Below are 20000 nucleotides of genomic sequence, written 5' to 3'. Positions count from 1 at the left end.
ATAACAACATATTACAGTTTTTCTCAGATCAGAATTGAAATTCTCAAAACTGTTCACAAACATATCCACTCTCTTGCAATCAACCCCTCTACACACAATAATGTGTGACTTTGTAGTTTTGAAAAAGCTAAGCCACATACAAAATAGTGGTGTCTTGTGCATTGTTCATTAGAAAATACTTACTGTATTTATACTGTAAACTGTCATATTGAAAACAAGAAGAAGCAGTTTGACTAAACAATGCCATAAGGACTTGTCATTTTGATTGCACAGACAGTTGCATTGGCATAAATATTTGCTTTTGAGACATTAACAAAGCATTTTGAGCAGGTAATCCACTACGCATTTTGCACTAATTGTTTTAGGACTGCTGTGCAAATGTTAATGATGAATCAAGAAATGCACTAAAGTAACTGAAAAAAACTGTGACATAATATATTAATTCATTTGTATTAAAAATTAATATATTTTAAATTGATTAGGACATATTAGGCATGTGGTTCCAACTATAGACTATACAGTCTATGGTTCCAACAAACTTCATCAGGTTGGAACCATCATGTCTTGTAGATGTGTATATGCAAAAAGAAAACACACACACACACACACACACACACACACACACACACACACACACAAACACACACACACACACACACACACACACACACACACACGCACACACGCACACACACAGAGCTTCCCCTGATGGAGTCCATCCGTGGCGGCGCTAAGTCGTAAACGTATGCTGAAGATGACAAAAATGCTCTGGGCTTGTTTGACTTGGCAGGGGAGCAGCTCTCCAAATGGCCCTTTTAATGGCTGATACCCGCCTGACAGAGAGAGCCTCATCCACGCTGAATGACAGGGCAATGCAAAACCAATATCTCAGAAGTCTGCACAAATAGACTGTGGTGGAGCACTCTACCACACAAACACACACACTTATACACGTACATACACACACAGACTCACAAACATACACACATGTACACACACACACACACACACACATACACACACTGATGCAGTCAGAAGCACATTGACTAATCAAGCATTTTGACTGATCAATAGTAATACAGTTTTTCTCAGTCGCTTTGGTGCTTTTTTCAGATCAGAATGAAAATTCTCATAACTATTAGTTCAACCTCCACAACATTTAGTCATTTGTGCACATCATAGTAGCAATTTCTCCTTCCTCTGAACAAATTGCAAATACTTTTGGACATGTATCAGTTGCTTTCATACAATTCTCTGCTGTTTTTTAACATTATCATTTGCTTATGTCATGTCAGTCAAAATTAACTATACTTATGAATGCTGAATAGTCGCTCCCAATAAAACTAATAGTCTTCATTTCATTGCTTGAGTCATTACATACAAAAATTGTTGAACTAGTTATCAAATTCTGTCACAGTGCTGTAGAATTGCAAAGAGCATACAGTAAAAATGTATGCATTCAGTGTCTTGTACTCACTTACTCACCTAACTACAGCAATGTGTAACTTTACTGTAGTTTTCAAATGGCTGTGCAAGTACTGTATAGTGCTGTCTTGAGCATGTTCAGGTAGTGTCACCGAGTTCTGACCTTTTTTTGCATTGGAAAATACTGAGAGAACTGTCATAATGAAAACATGACAAAGCCATTTGACTATCTTGTTCATAAACGATGGTGTCAAGACTTCTCATTTTGATGACACTGACAGTTTCATTGACATGAATACCTGCTTTTGAGGAATGGACTATCCATTTTGAGCAAGTGACGTGCTTTTGCAGGTCATCCACTAGGTTTTGCAGTTTGCACTAATTGTTTTGAGAATTGCACTAACTTCTGTGCAAATGTTAATAGTGATGTGAGAAAAGCACCAAAGCGACTGAGAAAAACTGTAATTCCAACAGCACTTAAAACAATAGGTCTATAGATAGATAGATAGATAGATAGATAGATAGATAGATACTGTAGATAGATAGATAGATAGATAGATAGATAGATAGATAGATACTGTAGATAGATAGATAGATAGATAGATAGATATATAGATAGATAGATACTGTAGATAGATAGTAGGGCTGTAACGATACACCAAACTCACGATTCGGTTTGTATCACGATTTTTGACCCAATCTCGATTTTTCTTTTTTTTTTTGGGGCTAGACATTTTATTAAATAACATTTTAATAGCCTCCTTAGAACACCAGAGGATTACAATATAATATATCTATTATTTTATATCCTGATATAAAAATATTTTTCTGAATGACTGATATTTATGACAGCACACTTTATGCAGATTAGCCTATAGCCTAGGCCTGCTATTTTTCTATTACAACTCTACCTCTTTAACCCTCTAGGCGCCACGGTCGACTTTAGTCGACAAGATGCGGTACTGAATAAAACGGCCGATTTCGTCAAATAGGGTGTCATATTTCGTTCGACCTCCACTTGTTTATTTATTTGTTTGTTTTTGGGACAACGTAGGCTACCGATAAGTAAAGCGGGAGATGTGGGTTGCTTTTGCGGCTGCGTAAGATGCAATGCACTGCGTGAATACGATTTCGAATCGTATATCGTTACAGCCCTAATAGATAGACAGATTGATAGATAGATAGATAGATAGATAGATAGATAGATAGATAGATAGATAGATAGATACTGTAGATAGATAGATAGACAGATTGATAGATAGATAGATATAGATAGACAGATAGATAGATAGATAGATAGAAAGTTGCATCTACAGATAGATAGATAGATAGATAGATAGATAGATAGATAGAGAGAGAGAGAGTACACCTTGTTCGCTGCTGTTGTCTCCACTATGGGAGGCTTGTCCCCCGCTGCATGGTCCAGGGGTCCCAGAAGAACGCACTGACCCACAGTCCTCCTGCTCTCTGGCCCATGCCATCTACAGAGAGAGAGAGAGAGAAAGAGAAAGAGAGAGGGAGAGAGAGAGGGAGAGAAAGAGAGAAATGTCTGACAATGAAGTTATCATATCAAGAAAAGCAATGCCCAGAAACTGATTTTTAATGCACCCAAAGACAGTGTTTTTTTTTTTTTTTCAACAACAATTCCCTTAAAGTTTTGTCAGCAGCTATGCGAGTACAATGAAATGTACTTAACTGCAAAACACAAAACAGAGAACAAATTAGAGACTGTATCACATTTAGTAACAAAAGTCATTATGACTGCACAACTAACCACTGCTATAAGCCAGAGAACCCTTCAACTCAGAGGTTTATGCACAATGTCAAACATTCTGACAAGCTTGCATGGTTTCTTCCCCCAAACAAAAGGAACTATTCCGACTGATACAGTCTGTGTCATCTCACAACGATCTTAGCTCACAGGTGCTACGCTAACCACCAAAGAAGCCTTTAACGTAGCATACTTAGCATAGCGATTTAGATGGTTCTGATATAGAGCCCAGGGCAGTCTTTTTTCCCCCCCAAACACAGTCCAGTCCCAAACACAAAAGGATTATTCCAACTGATACAGTCTATATCATCTCACAATGATCTTAGTTTTACTACACCACAGGGAAACCCCCTGCCCTCATAGACCTGTTTCTGTATTTAGACTCTCTCTCTCTCTCTCTCTCTCTCTCTCTCTCTCTAAGACTCAGGGATGAGTCGTTCGTTCGTTTCTTCGGGTTCCACACACAGAGTCTGCCAGAGGAGTGGTGGAGGAGGAGGAGGAGGAGGAGGAGGAGGAGAGGATAATATATGATGCGTGTCGCTGCATACCAGAAGCATGGAGTCAAGGAGTAATCTACAACACATGCGCATATGCAAGGGGGTGGCCAGCTGGGTATGGAGGAGATTCAGACTTGGGTTCTGATCTGGTTCTGTTCAGACTGGGCCGGAGCGGCACCAGATCAGGGCCAAGTCCCCGCTGGGGTTGTGGAGATCTTAGGAAACGGCAGAGACACATAACTCACTTCCACAACGAAAGTATTACATACATTTAAAGTATACATAAACAAATGTATACTCCTTGAATATTTGTATGATCTATTTATTATAAATCTTTTATTATCTTTGTTAATTATCTATTTTTATTATTGTTCATGTGGCTGTTGATGAGGCCCAAGTCGAGGCTGGAGTTGTTGAGGCTGGGGCTCTTAGGAAACGACAAAAAACACATAGCTCACCTCAACTAAAATGTTACATATTTGAAGTACACATAAACAAATGTATACGCCTTGAATGTTGTTATCTATTTTTATTATCATTATTCAAGTGACTGCTGATTGAGTAATTTAGATTCAATTAGATTAGATTAGATTAGATTCAACTTTATTGTCATTGTGCAGAGTACAAGTACAGAGACAACGAAATGCAGTCTATTATATTTCATGCTATCCACCAGTACAAAGACAATATAGAAACTGTGAGTTTATTCTAAATGTACACAGTGTATGTTGTGCACAGTGTACATGAACATGGCCACAACCAGGGTTTAAAGTGGGGGGGACCGGGGAGGAACGCAGTTCCACCACCTCAGATAAATTAATAATAAATATATTCTTTCATACCAACGTATATCATCATATAGCTTGATGATATTGTTAAATTAAATGGTGAGTTAATTTTTCGCGTGTACAGAGGTGACCAAGAAGCTTAGCAATTCTTGTCCAAAAATTATTGCTACACCACGATACTTAATATGTTGTCCAACGGTGAGTCATTTTCCCCCGTTGCACCGACATTGGATTTTAGGGTTCCCCCACCTGCCAAATCCCACTTTAACCACATGAACATGGCCACAATAATAACTGGAGCGCTAGAAACATGTATGTTTTGGGCGCGTTGTGGCTGAAATACATACGGTATATAGCAACAAATAGAACTGTAGAGAACAGCACACAGCACACAGCTGGTGGCTGTCTCGAAAACCATGGAAACAAATACACTACAAAAACATCAGCCCACTCTCAGACATAACCCAATCATCATACTGCTTTACTGAGTTAAGTTATGTCAATGTGTAGTGTCAAGTTTATTATATGTAACAGGGTGGCTAGGCTGGGTTATGTTGAGTGTGGTAATGTTTTTCTTTTTACAGTGCACCTGAGTGACAAGAATATTGCTATTTGAAATCTCTGTTCTTTTTTTTCCCATGGATTCGTTTGCAGATGGACTAACTTTAGCTTTTCAGTGCATGTACTCCGGTAAATACACAAACGTGCGCCACAATAACAGGAAGTCTGTTATACATATACTTAAACACATATTGCCATGAGTGTAATTGCAAACAGACACAGAGAACTTTGGTTGCACTAGTGAGAAGAAATGAAGACACACAAATAGGGCTACAACAATTAATTGATTAGTTGTGAGTATATTAATCGCCAACTATTTTGGCAATTGGCTCATCAGTCATTTATCAAGGAACATTCTTAAATATTCTCTGATTTTTTCTTAAATGTTTTTTCATCTTTACTTACTCCTCTTTGACAATAAACTTAATATCTTTGACGTGTGGACAAAACAAGCCGTTTTACGGACTTAATCTTGGGCCTTCAGAGGCACTGATAAAAAATGTTTCACCATTTTCTTGATATTTTATCAATCAAACAACTAAGCGATAAATTGAGAAAATTATCGACAAATTAATCGACTAAGACAATCATCGTTAGCTACAGCCCTGCACACAAATACACAAATATAAACAATGATGCCCTAATAATACCTCAGGGACATACAAGTACACACAGACAAACAACGATTGACACCAAAGTAAACTATAAAATTGTTTGTATATTTGCGTATGGACCCAGGGACGCCTTCACACACACACACACACACACACACACACACGAATACACAAGGACAGAGAGAAAGAGAGAGAGAGAAAGAGAGTCCACCTACACACATACACATACACAAATACACAAGGACACAGAGAGAGAGAGAGAGAATCGGCCAGTCTATGTACAAACATTTTTATTTTACTTGTATAAGTAATCACATGCCCACACATGCACATATTGACGACCTTTAAACCAACTTTTGCATATAGACTCGCTCTCACTCTTTCTCCTCCTGCCCTCCCTTTCCACACACACACACACACATACACACACACACACACACACAGAGAGACCACCAGCTCAAAGAAGGACAGAGGCAGGAAACAGAAGCACATTTACTCTCTTCTCTTATGGTAAAAGACAAAGCGTCTCGCTCTCTGAAGACACAGAAGTAGACAGAAGACGGTCTATACATGAATATGTACGCAGCATATAGACCCTTTCAACTGCATAAGCAAACAGGTGCGTTCCTAAGCCATTTCCTGTGGCACAGAAAACATCACTGAGCTAATGGTAACTTGGGGACATACAAACAAACAAATGAAACAAAAAACATTTTAGAGTCAACATTTTGTAGAGCGTTATGCTAAAGTCAGATTAATTTTCATTTCAAAATATCTGTGTTGGTTTTGAGCGTTGCAACCAAAAACCCTCTAGGAACAGACTGAAACGGTCTATAAGGATACCTATTCCGAAAGAGACTCCTTAAGCCCCACTGAAGACATAGACAGAAACCTGCATCAAACAATAACAAAAAAGTTACCACCACAGAAACACATAGAAAATAACACCAAGCACCATGCCAAGCACCAAGTAACCCCCCCACACACACACACACACACAGACACACACACACAGGTAGAGAAGTTACGGGCCACAAGTCTACACACAGTTATCTCAACCTCAGAGACCACCATTAGTAGCAGGTGAGGACCTGAGGTGAGTAGCCTCTCTCTCACACACACACACACACACACACACACACACACACACACACACACACACACACACACACACACACACACACACACACACACACACACACACACAAAACACACAGGATAGACACACACATATTAATACACACATACAAGGACAGATACACACTCTAACCCACACATACACACAAGACAGGAAGACAGGCAAGGAGGGTACATATCACTAGTTTCCAATATTTGCCCTTTCTCCTCTTCCACTAAAAGAGACAGACTAAAACACCTCTAGACCAAAAAAGGGACTATCGAGTGACCTTGGCCCCACAGAACACAATTAGTAGGCGAGGGGAAGAGGAGTCACCACACACACACACACACACACACACACACAAACACTCTCACACACACACACTCACACACACACACACACACACACACACACACAGCACATGCCACACACACCGCTCACTGCTCTCTTAGGGTCACAACACAAAGAGAAGAGAGACGTGACACCTCAGGGTGCACAGCGCAGCGAGATGCTGCCGGAGATCACTGACTCTGAGGTCTGCATGGGTCACAGTGGACTAGGAGGGGGGGTGGAGAGGGTAGTAGAGTTTTTATTGAAGAGGGGGGCGGATTTTTGGGGGGAGGAAAATGTGTTTTCTTTGTGTGTGTGTGTGTGTGTGTGTGTGTTTATCGACACATTTGCCTATGGCCACACATAAACACATATTCAAATACATATCCAATGTGTACACATGCATTGCACATGCACATACATGCGTGCACGCACACACAAACCCACTCACTCATATGGACACATAGACATAACGCCCTCTTTCCCACGCAACTCTCCTCAAAGATTCAAAGATACATGCACATACATGCTTTCTCTCTCACACACACACACACACACACACACACACACACACACACACACACTATATGTATATGCTGTTTTCTTGGCCAACACGTGAGGGCCTACAGAAATCTGAAAGCGAATAGTGGGGCTCAAAGGTGTTGTGTGGCCCAACTAGGCCAACTTTACAACTCCGGCAGACACTCTAAACCGCGTTACCGATACGACATGAATAGCAAGGGAACAAGAGAGGTGGAGAACACGCACTGGCCCTTGGGTATTTGAGATAAGTTCACGCCGCTTAAAAGCCCGTAATCCGTGAAGATACGTAGGATTTAAGGGGTTAAATGGGTTTAAGAGGTCATCCGGGGGACGGCGACAGCACTTCGAAACACCGATCATACAACTACTCCAAACGGCCACTAGGCTAATGAGGCCGCGTCCTGAAGTAAGGAACGCCATTTACAGCGAATAATGAAAGGTAGCCTACTTGCCATTGAGAGTTTTCACATTTGACTTGCCTCCAAGGAAAGAGAGGACAGACACATCGGTACAGTGCTTTTTCTTTTTTTTCCTTCCGTTAACACCTTGGTCTGTCAGTTAAAAATGTTATGCCTGAGTGTTTCACTAGCTACTCAAGTTCAAAGCGCCTCTATCGTTCCATTTACCTTACAAAAACCCACCTGCTCACACTTCTTTAAAAATATTTTTTATCACTTACTGAAACAAGATTACCCTCCAATATGCAATACTTTCCAAGTCGTCAGCCAGCCAAAAATTAAATAATTTCATTAAATAAAACACAGTGCACGACTTAAAAACAGACTGAAGACCGCGGAAAGACAAGAACTTGTTATTTGGCTTACCTGACCAACATTGCCAGGGGTTCTCGAGAAATCCTCGCTGTCCGATTTAGAATCTCCATCGCGATCGTCGATGACCAAGTCAATTGGCATTTTTCCTTTCAGGCAACTGATATAGCGGTGACAGAAATTGTCACAAAGCTCGTGTACCTATATGCACCAATCAACAAAACGCCACAAAACGCAGAGTTGACTTTTAAAAAAACTTCTGAGCATGCAATGACGCCAAACAAATTACTGAAGTCTATTGTGTCACGACTCTAAAATGTTATTGGTGAGTAAAGTGTTATAATTGAATGTAAAGTCTTCAACCAAAATGTATGAGAATGATTTCACCATGCATTTCACCGACTAATTACTCTTCAACAACTCAACAACAAGTCTTAAGGAACACCAATTTGACTCATGCAGTTGTATACGTTTACCTTCTCTAGTTCCAACAAGTGAAATCGTAATACTTGTATGGCTTGAATCATCTGAGGAAAATAATAGTAATAAAGTTAAATAAAAAGTTTGCACTGAGAATAACATGTGCCATAACATAGTCTACACAATTAGGTCAAATTGCAAATATATATATATATATATATATATATATATATATATCTTGGTAAATCAATTTAAATTGCCGGTTTAAACCAATATAGGCTTAGCTTACAGCCCATTTTAAACGCAATCTTGACATCTTAAAGACAGGCATTCCTAGGGTGACTTGGTGGTTCTTTTCAGATTCGTCCACCTATTTTTATTTGTTTATTTCTGGCATTGATGGCTTTATTATTGGGCTACTGGCTGTAACATTATTCCGTAATTACAGTCTAATTATAGGCCCTCTGTCGCAATTGAATAGGCTACTGCAGTAATTACGCCATGATCAGATTGACTTTTAAGGCACTTTACTGGGCCTATCTGGTAGAGCTGAACATTCACAGTCCTAAGACAAACAACCTGTTGCTCACTTCGATGAAACTGCAAAACCATGGAGTAGCCTAAGAAATAGTTTCTCACCAAGTTATCCAGTTCTGGATTAGAGGAGAAATAGGGCTTTTCGGATCGAATCTATAGAGAAAACAAAAAACATACAATAATATGTAGTCTTTGTCATTCGTCATTAAGGCTTCGTCCAAAGCCATATCCCCAAATAAGAGACAATTCAACAACCTTTTCCGTCTAACCTTAATAAATCGGTTAGTGCAGCATTACCAAGATATGATTTACAAAATAGATAAAACAATAAAATAAAATAAAATAAACAACGTAGGAACGACTTGTCAATAAAATATTCATCAATTTTGTTTTTTTTAATATCAAACCTGCTTGGCGAACACTGTAATGTCTTCATTGAAGGACTCCGACGAGCAGACGTCTCCCCCTGCAACGCCGCTCTCCCTCGGCGTACAAGTAGCTAATTCACATTTCTCGAAGACCAGTGCAAGAAGGGGGAAAAGAGGATGTCTGCGCGGGGTAAAACGGAGGACGTTTAGAGAGACAAAACAACTTCAGCTAAAAGTTCACAAAGAAAAAAACTGAGATCAACCCAACCGGTGGTGATGTATCAAGTCGAGAATGAACTAGCTGCGTGATGACACCATTTGCCACACTCCTAGGCCTCAGACATGTTAAGCAAGTACATCTCTATGCCGAAGATACCTCTCCCTCTAAACAGAGAAATGTTGACAGGGACATTTAACTTATTTTAGCCTCTTCTCATTTGAACCATCTGAAGCACTCAAATTTGAGCGCAAACTATGCGGGGCTGTTGCAACATTCTATCACAACTGATAAAGTTTTGAAATCAGGTTATTACAAAACCTATGTTCAAGGTGAAATATAGACTTATATGAAATACAAGGATTAATTAAGGTGTTGCAGCTGGTTTAATTTCTGCACTGTAGCTTTCAACACAGCAACAAGGGTTTCCTGCTGCAAAACTTTCCTAAAACTTGGAAGAGGTGTGGAAACTCGGGAGAAATAACAAAAACATAACTTAGAACAAACAACGTAAATGTGTGACATTGTAGGGTTTTTAAGAGTCCCGTGGCTCGCGCTATACCTGTGGGCTCCGTAAACCTACCCGTAAATGGCATCTTTGTCTCGTTTTAAAGCGTCGTTAACCGGGGAGCCCATACTGTGCTGCCCGGTTGTTGCATGTGGCCCGTGCGGGTACGGGTGCGCGTGGATCTGAGAGCCGTGGTGGTTCGCGTGAGCTGCATGCAGGGCTCTAGCCGTGTGAGGGTCCTGGTACATTGACGAGGGAATCCCAACCACGTCCATACCGTAGTGATGCAGATCTTCATACTAAAAAAATAATTAAACAAGAACAAATATATATATTAATTTGGCCATGGTGAATAGTTTCCTTCAAGTCTGTAGCCTATATAGATAATTTAAAATCAAATCACACGTTATTAAGAGCAAATAGAAGGCAAGTAGGGAGCAATCGGTAGAATTATGTCTGTTGTATTAATCGAATAAAATATAGTTTTTCAGTTTATTCACCATATAGGTCAACCACACTTTCTAGGCCTGTATTCAGCAATACGAAGAAAAAGTTTTCAAGTGTAAGATATACATATGGGCTCTACTTTCATGTCATATTTAAATACTGGATGTAAAAAAAATATTTAGTATAGTATAATCGACCAAATCCCAACAAAATAGCATCTAGTACTGATGAAGAACAATGCCAACGCATATTGCTGTATAGACTACCCTGTTCGGGGTGTTTCGAATCGGTAGCCTGCTGCGGGCTATGTATCGCTTTCCGCTTATTTAAACAAGTGGATCTGTTAATCTTTTGTGGTTATGATGAAGAAGATATCCAAGGACAATGACATTTAAAAGTATCAGAAATAATTGCTACAAGTCGCCACACTATTTTCAGTCAGCATTTTTCTTAAAGGAAATTATTTGGAGAGATTGTTTGCACACGTTCATGTTAATTAAACTGACAACAACATTGATGGTATCCAAAACAGTTAAATATGTCTTGTATATTCTGCGCTAGTTCTATTAAACTACTGGTGTTAAACTGGGGTCATGTAGGACCAATTTATTATTATAGTCTAATTATTAATTAAAAACACTACTGTGAAAACTAGCAGGCCCCTAACCTAGGCTACATCTAAAGCTTTAACGGACACTTTTGAAATGGAAATGGAATGTATTAGGAATAGATTATTGGTAACGAATTGAAATGATTTTCAATCAATTATGTGAAATTAAATCAATATCATCAAAATGTGAATACAGGTCTACCCTATATGATCCATGATGAAATAGGGAGAGCCGCGTAGTGTTTTTCACAACAATCTACGCGCAATTAGTGTGTGCAGAATCGTAAAAGCGGGAGTTACGATGCGTTCTGTCAACGGCCACGTTTGCATTTTAACAAAATATTTTCGTGGGACTGAAAGTTCTCGTGGTGTACCCACCCGTTGTGCCATGGCCCCGGTCACCCGCTCCGTTCTTCCTCCGAATCCAAAATTTCTCCTTAAGGGGCGAGGGTTCAGGGGAAACCATCAACACAAAACTTCAGACACGACATTGCGATGCCACCCCCTCGCTATTCCTAAAAATGGGAGGCTATATTCCAAACCGCCTGTGTCAACAACGGCGGCACCGAAGCATTAGACGATATTTCTCCAGTCGAGATGTGATGGACAACACGGCGAATTCTTCTGCGTTAACGTCTGGACAACGTTGGAAATGCCCCGCAAACAGCTAGCTCTCTTTCGACGCCGCTCCAGGTGTAATGTTAAGTCGGTCAATAGCCAACCTGGATAATTGATGCTTTTTGGCCCTGTGCTGGCGTCCAAGTGAGCATAGACATTTTAATAAAGGGACGCCTCATATCCACATGCCCATCGCGTCTTGGCTCCTTCTCAACTCCTGGATTGTTTTCTTGATGCAATATCGTGTACATGAGATCTAAAGGGTGGAAGGTGGAAAGGAGGGGTGGGTAGGGGGATAGAGCTGACTTCTTAAAGGCACAGCGGTCGACAGCGTGCTCAGTCGAATGCGTGTCTGGATTGGAAGCCTTGAGTGTGCGAGTCCGAGTTTGTTTGTACCACGAGGCGCGCAAGCGCGTGCGCTGTGTCGGCGTTGCCTGTAGCCTAATTGGGACAACAGAGAGTGACTGGAAAAAATGTAAGTAATCTGGCTATCATGACAACAAACGTATAGCATCAGGTTGTCTGTTTTCTCATCCTTCATTATCACGAGAAGAGGTAAGAAAACAGGTTTTAGAACACCGTCTTTTTTATCATTGTGGGGTCATCCCCAAAATAATGCCCGCATTAGTATTGGAGAAGTTCATTAGACAAATTAGGACAATTTGACTAATTATTATTGCTACGTTGTCGGATCTGCCATTAAAACAGATTTCCAAACATGATTCCCAAACATGATTGCGCACGTTCCTCCTCTTTCTGCTGCGCCTTTTCTGTTGTCAGATAGACAGCCACAACATAGGGTGCAGTCAGCCTACTCGTGGCCTATATGATATTCTGGTACAGATAGCCTATCATCAATAAGGTGTGGAAAATGTCGCATCACAGACGAAAAGTTCTGTTTGTACGCTATTAGCCTACATTTGCGCTCTATCGCTCTTATCAAAACTAATATGTGACGGTTTGTCTCCCGAGATACAACCATGAGCTTGATCGATAGTCAGTAGAGCTAATGTGTAATCTGTCCTCTTCGTATTTCATCTGAAAAAGATATTTACTGTTTAGATGAACAGGAGATACATTAGGCGTGTATCTGTGCGGTTCCTCTTTTACTACTTAAAATAGCTCAAACTCAGTGTTTAAGTCTGTCAAAATGCAGCTCTCCAATCAATCACGAAGACCATTCATATGCTCTCTCTTTCTCTCTCTCTCTCTCTCTCTGTGTGTGTGTGTGTGTGTGTCTGTGTGTGTGTGTGTGTGTGTGTGTCTGTGCTGAAGATTGTTGAAAATATGCAGATTGTAGTTGTTTTTACTGAAACTTGAAAACTGCGATTCCACCAAGTTGGCGGAGAAGTCAGCAACGTGTAGATAGTACATTATAGCTATAAACTACCTCGCCTAGATTTCCATGAAAGCCGAGGGTGTCAAAAAAAGCACCATTTCATCTGCTTGTCTTCTGAAAGTCTGTTAACATTGTCCATCTACAATGAAGCCTGCTCTTTAAGTATTTCTCTTTGTTCGGCAGCTATTCTTAATTCTACCAATTACGCACATCATTTAAACTTTAAGTAGCGGTTCCTTTGCTGAGGAAACTTGTCAAACCACATGATTGCTGCGGAAAAAGCATTGCCCATTTCAACTTTACAGAGTCAGTAGTGCTGTAGCCTTTCTGATGTTCACTTCAAATATCGATTTAAAAAGTAAACAAAATGCAAATATTAGTATTAAGAGTATTAAGAGGAAATGAAACATAACTACAGTCGTCTCTTTTTACCAACACAGATAGGCTATATAGCTTTAGTAAATAGGCCTGTCCCATTCGTCCCCTGTTTTCTGCGATGAAGTGAGTTGTCACATTTTCATTAGACCAACCGACAGCAGCAGCAACAAAGAGTTACCTTTCAGTGTAAACAAACCCTATTTTATTCGTTAGACTATAGCCTACATATTTGGGAATGGGGCCTTCCGCCTCCCATGTCATGACACAAATGACTGCCCAAAAGCTAGATCTTCCAGAATTTTTTAGATCTGGTACTTTATAATTGTCTATGACAATATGACTCTGTACTAATTTCAACACAACGAAAATGAGAGTCAAAATCACTGTTGATTTATTTTAATCTCGATTTAGTGAACTTCAGCATGTCGTTGAGTCAGTGAAAAGTGTCCAACTAAAGGTAGTAGGTGAGTAAAAAGTCAAGGTGAGTGAAAACGACTGCTAATTTATGGGTGACATACTGCAGAACGACAAGCCTCTGAGTAGTCTATTGGTTCATTTCGAGGCAAAGAGACACGGCAATCTTTAGTCGCTTTTTAGAGAAAATTAACTTCTTGTAAAATAGGATTAAGAATAATGTTTAAAGACTGAGCATTTTACACAACAGCATATTTACCGTGATTTTTTGTATTTTTTTTATTATTATTTCTCTGATTGATCATGTAATTTATATTGTGCGAAACTTCGCCGAGAGCTCTAGGTAAAAATATAGGTACAATGAAGATAGCCTGACGTTATTATTAGCCATAGGTTGACGACTACCTCGTTATTTACAGTATTTACCGAGACTGTCCCAAACATATAGTAGCCTAGTTACACTGGCTTGCCCTCTGGCGGATGCACAAAGAAGACGCACCTTATTGTTGAGCTATTACAGGCGAATCATGCCCTCTTGGACACACAAGACTGGTGATAGGCCTGCATGTAAATGATAGCCGAACTACTGTGTGCGTAAAACGGATGAGACGGCAGCTTTGTGTTCTTAGGTAAACAAATACATACCCTCAGGGTCGAGAGAGAGGGAAAGTGAGAGAGATTTTTATTTGCCATTTGTACACGCACAGACAGTGTAGTACATAGGATTTTTTGTGCAGAGCAAAACATTTAGAGAAGAGATAAAGTGAATAATAGATAGAGAATACATATAAGCATATGATAAAAAAGCGGCACGATGGGTCTGGGTAGTTATTTTGCTAACTTAGTGACCATAATAATAATAATAATAATAATAATAATAATAATAATTCATATGTGCTTCTTGCATGTGAATATGAACTATAAAGGGGCTTATTGATACATTAGATTAAATGTGTTTTTTCTTCTTCATAAAACCATTTCAGTAATGTTATTCAGACAATGCCAGTATAGCCTATAAGAAGTTTGCCCATGTTTATTATAGTCATTTGACTGTCATGTGTCCCTTGTTCATCATTGTTTGTTGGTATGTTGTACAGACAAAACAGACAAAATAAAAAAAATGCAGGCTGTGTGGGTTATTATTGTAATTTGATTGTAATATTTTACCATGTTTACATCCTGAGGATGTCCTAGGTGGTGAAGATCTGCTGCTTTCCTTCACTCCTTATAGCAATAGCCCTGTGTATGTGATACCTAATAAATCATTTGTCATTGGTGCACAACTTGCCTGTTTTTTGTTTGTTTATTGGTGTAATTTTGTATGTTGTATATAAAAGTGTATTACACGTTCATTTAAGAATACCTAGTTTCTCAATGCAGCTTTCTCTTTTTTTACTTATGATTCACATGCCATGTCTGATTGGAATTGTTACTTTTTCCTAATGTATTATACCACTATTTACATCATTACAGCGTGACATTAGTCATAAACCATTTATAAATGCAAACACCAGAGGATGGTGGTTGGATTACCAGCTCGATCCATGAAGGCTGTTGCTATTATTATGAAGTTTTTATCCAGGGGTATTTGCCTTAAACACATCATGACAAATAACCCCATTACGCAGGTGCTGTTCCTGTCCTGTCTACTTTTACAATAAATGTTTTTACATTTTGTGGACGCTTTTAGCCAAAGCGCCATTCGATTGCCGTTAGTGCATACATATATGCTTATCATTTAACCAAATGCACAGTGCATAAAAAAACGATGTTTAACAATCAGAACATACATTACAAGGATATTATTATAAAACTCATATTATTCCAGGGACGAAAGTGCTTGATATAACGTTGCAAACACTGTCCATACGTGTGGATACTCTAAACTGAACTGAATTCCAAAGTGAAAAAAAAGGGAACGCACGTGTGCAAGAGTAGTCAACTAGTACCTCTATCTTGTATACCCAGTAATGGCACTTTGGCGCCACCCACCGTTGGCCACAAATTAAGCCTAAGGAATAAAAATCACTGGCAGCAAACATATGTCTGTCTAAATGGTAGTCATAGTTTTTACTGTTAGATAGATAGATAGATAGATAGATAGATAGATAGATAGATACTTTATTGATCCCCAGGGGAAATTCAAGGTCTCAGTAACATACAGACATCACACACACATTCACTAACAGCAGAAAAAAGTAATTAAAAGTATATAATATAAAAAACACAACTAAGCAATAAGGACAGTAGAAGATAAAGAATATACTAAATATACTAAAATACAAATTTTACTAAATAACACTTAATCTAAATCAATTCTATAAACAGTATCCACATAGTGGGTGATTAATCAATCAAGGGACGCTTGCAATTACTGAGATTTTATCATTTAATCATACAGAACCTGGGTAACCTTAGCTCGTGGGTCATATTTTGTGTGCTGTTTCTCTTCTGGGTATAGCCCGCTATTCCTTTTCCACGAGCTAAAAGAAAAGAGACAAACTTAAGATGCACTTTAGGATGAACTTTCACACAGCCCAGTTAGACTAGAAGTGAACCAAAGCAGGCCTACATCTTGTGCCTTGTGTTAACTGAACTGTTACACACCGCATTTTACACTTCTTAACGATATATTGTTTTACAAGGCTGTAATACCTCCTTCGGTCACCACTGGCCAGTGTTCACATGGGCCATATCAAAGTCCTTTTAGGCAAGTCCCTCCACTCGGCGGCCATATTGCAACGCTTTTTGGGCACTCATCGGGCATCCTCTTCGGCAGAAATGCCCGTGAGCAAGGCTTCACGACACCAATCTTGCTCCAGCTGCGAGTTCACAACACATGATTGGCACGATGTCTTCACAACACACCATATGATTGGCTCAGTGTATTCACATGTCGACGTTTTGCCGAGGAAGGGGTGGGATATGTGTAGACAACGGCCATATTGGCGTTACAAACTAGCCCCATGCATTTCTATTGATGATTTTTTGAGTGCTGTGTCTCCACATTAGAAAGTCTCTGGCCATATCAATCTCCAGAGGTAATTCCAATTTGTAATGATATATTGTCTGTCACCACACGATGGCGCAAGACTCCAATAAGTGACATTCTCTGATATGTCTCAACGTTCCATCTTATCATCAGGTTCTGATCAAACGGAGTTGTGTCACTTATCACTTTGGTTGAAAATTGCCCAAATTCATGCATTAGATTTGCACGTAGGCTAGTGATTAATCTACTCGACAATGGGCAATTGGAAAGTGTAGTAACCTAGCAAAGATAACAAAAAGAAAACACAATGGATTTTGTCTGCCTATGGGTGTGTGATGGGATTTAGTCTCTAGAAGATGATTCCTTTTGTTTTAAGGGCGTTGTGCCTGTTACGTCTATACTGAAAACGATATTAATGAATGTGAGGTGGGGAAAAGCGCAAGTGATTCAAAATGCACCACAGGATTGCACTGCCAGGGGACGATTATATTATCCTCTCCCTTTAATCATTTGCTGCACGCACTTTACAGCCCTCCTACCCCCTGCAGGTTTGTACTTTCTTTTCGCTGCATTATTAAGATGTAAGTCATTACTGTAACCAAGGGGACACAAAGGGTTTGTTGGGAACATGTCCTAGGCTACATGTAAACTTAATTTTGTCACATAATAGGCTGTGCTCCAGTCTGACAACAGTAGACTTATTAAACATATGGTCTCCGCAAAACTTTGAAATAAGATTATCTTTGAAAAATGCGCGCGCAGGATTGTCAAAGGCTGTGCAGATTACCTATGCATACTACACGTATGTTTGCACTGCCTGTAGATTATAAAATAACTTGGCACAACCAGACATATAGCCTAGGCCAACTTGAAATTATTTGTGTTGCTAAAACTGGGGACAAAGTTACTAGGCTAGTACCTAGAACTGATTTGCGTGTCTGTACTACACACAGCCAGGCTGTGGGGCTGTCCTCTTCACTCTTGGCTCCAAATAGAGATCCCTCTTCCGAAATGGTCTGCAGTTATTTAAATATGACGTCATCACTTCCGCACCCCCCACCCTCCTCTCCACCGCCGCCACCAGCCATCCCCCATGCTTCCCTTCGGCCCCCCCATTCCACCTTCGGTGTCGGTGGCGCTAGCTGCTCGCTGCCTACAGAATCCAACATGGAGTAACCGGAGATGGGGCTCGTACGGGGCCATCCTCACCGAGACGGACGCGCAATCTCAACAGCGGCACGTTGGCACCGGGAGTGCGGGAGCCCGCGCCAGCAGAGAATTCTCCAAGGAATTTACACTTTTTATGGACGCGCACTGAAATAGTGCAGGGATAACATGTAGGACGAATAAGGGAAGGAGAGGAGGGGGAGAGAGAGAGTGAGCGAGAGACAGACAGACAGAGAGGACAAAAACAAACATCTAAAGGGAAATAACGGTTGGAAAAATCGTGGTTGGCGTTTGGCTTTGCAACACTTGTCTTGGACGCGGACGCAGACAATATGAAGCCAACACAATGTGTGCGTGCGGGTGGATTTTATTGTAGGTGAAACGAGAGAAAAATGAGCGAGGATACACACCCAGACGAGTGAGTAGAACGGGGGGATGGGGGGGATGGGGGCTGTCCTTTTTTTTCGGGGTCTGTGTTATGTGAACGTGTGAATGTAACTCCTGTTGTGCTTGATGTTTGCATGCTAATTACCTCAACCAAAAGGCTCACAGGCGAATGCAACTGCATGGGGTCTTTTACTCGCGGTTCCTGGCGCTTTGTCTTTGCTGTATGCGAGAGGGGGGACTGGCGGCGGGCGGTTGGGCCCCCTCGCCTTCCTCGCTGCACGGTTCCAGACTTTCAGCTCGGAGAAGGAGGGCTGGGGGGAGGGGTTGGAACGGAAACATTTTGTAAAGGGACTTACAGTGAATAGAGTAATATGTCGTCGTTAAGCCTTGCCGAGCAATCCGCCGAAAGAGGAAATAATCGATTACCGAGGAAACTTTATTCTCTCGCGACCTGATCAATCATTAGTGTTCGCTGAATCGAAGCGTTGAAGCCCGCTCTGTATTTGCATGGTCAAATCGGACATGAAAGTCTTTCTTTGTGGTGAACTGATATGCAACATCCGCCATTTCTTTTTCGTGAATCGCTCTCATTTGCATACTGTCCTTCATTCATAAAAATACCGACGACAAGGCCCCAAGAGGCTGCGCAGTAGGCTACGTTAGCAAAAGTGAATGGGGACAGACAGGCTCAATCTGGTAATTTCTCTGGAAAGTCAAGGCCGAAAATTAATCGATTGTGTCGCGGACCGCTTTCACGTCTCCCACGACATGCCGAAGTTTATTCTGCAAACGTCGAGGACGTTAGCTTCAGCCTCGTGTCAACATGTTGCCTATGAGCTAAAGCTTCGTAGATGACTGACTGTAAAATAAAAGACAACATTTCCCAGGCTTCGCCGGTGAAAATCTCGTGACACCTTTGCTCAGGCTACTCTGTGACTATGAAGATTACATTTGTGATTTGCATCAAATAGTCGGACTTGCTAGATTAGTCGCATTAAGTTCAAAACTCTCCAACAATGTAAAGAGTGGTTAACTCGTGTCACACAGCAACTCCCATGTAGCCTAACAAAGCTTACATAGTTTAGACTCGGTATTTATTTTGGCTACAATGTATTGATATGACTTGCCTATGTTGCAACACCGTAGAGTGTATCCTGTATAGTTACAATTGGCAACATT

General features: G+C 40.4%; 2 protein-coding genes across 3 annotated transcripts in view; one reads left to right on the top strand and one right to left on the bottom strand.

Moving 5' to 3' along the window:
* meis1a (Meis homeobox 1 a) overlaps positions 1–12467 on the bottom strand; it is a 49991-nt gene extending 37524 nt beyond the window's left edge. Inside the window, exons 1-7 of one of the 2 annotated variants that reach the window (XM_048248684.1) lie at positions 11905–12465; positions 10545–10768; positions 9784–9925; positions 9479–9529; positions 8896–8946; positions 8474–8620; positions 2795–2906 (exon numbers count right to left, since the gene is read on the bottom strand). In XM_048248684.1, the coding sequence (XP_048104641.1) occupies positions 2795–2906; positions 8474–8620; positions 8896–8946; positions 9479–9529; positions 9784–9925; positions 10545–10768; positions 11905–11916 (739 nt within the window). In that variant the 5' untranslated portion in view covers positions 11917–12465. Of the gene's footprint in view, positions 1–2794; positions 2907–8473; positions 8621–8895; positions 8947–9478; positions 9530–9783; positions 9926–10544; positions 10769–11904 lie in introns of both variants that reach the window. The other variant, XM_048248685.1, reaches the window with a different exon arrangement.
* A 5934-nt stretch (positions 12468–18401) lies between these two features.
* spred2a (sprouty related EVH1 domain containing 2a) overlaps positions 18402–20000 on the top strand; it is a 17981-nt gene continuing 16382 nt past the window's right edge. The window contains exon 1 of the mRNA XM_048248990.1: positions 18402–18852. Within this exon, the coding sequence (XP_048104947.1) occupies positions 18827–18852 (26 nt within the window). The 5' untranslated portion in view covers positions 18402–18826. The remainder of the gene's footprint in view (positions 18853–20000) is intronic.

Source organism: Alosa alosa, chromosome 7 (genome assembly GCF_017589495.1).
Source record: "Alosa alosa isolate M-15738 ecotype Scorff River chromosome 7, AALO_Geno_1.1, whole genome shotgun sequence".
NCBI lineage: Eukaryota > Metazoa > Chordata > Actinopteri > Clupeiformes > Clupeidae > Alosa > Alosa alosa.
Note: the sequence above shows the minus strand (reverse complement) of the source record. Positions and strands in the feature narration are given on the sequence as shown.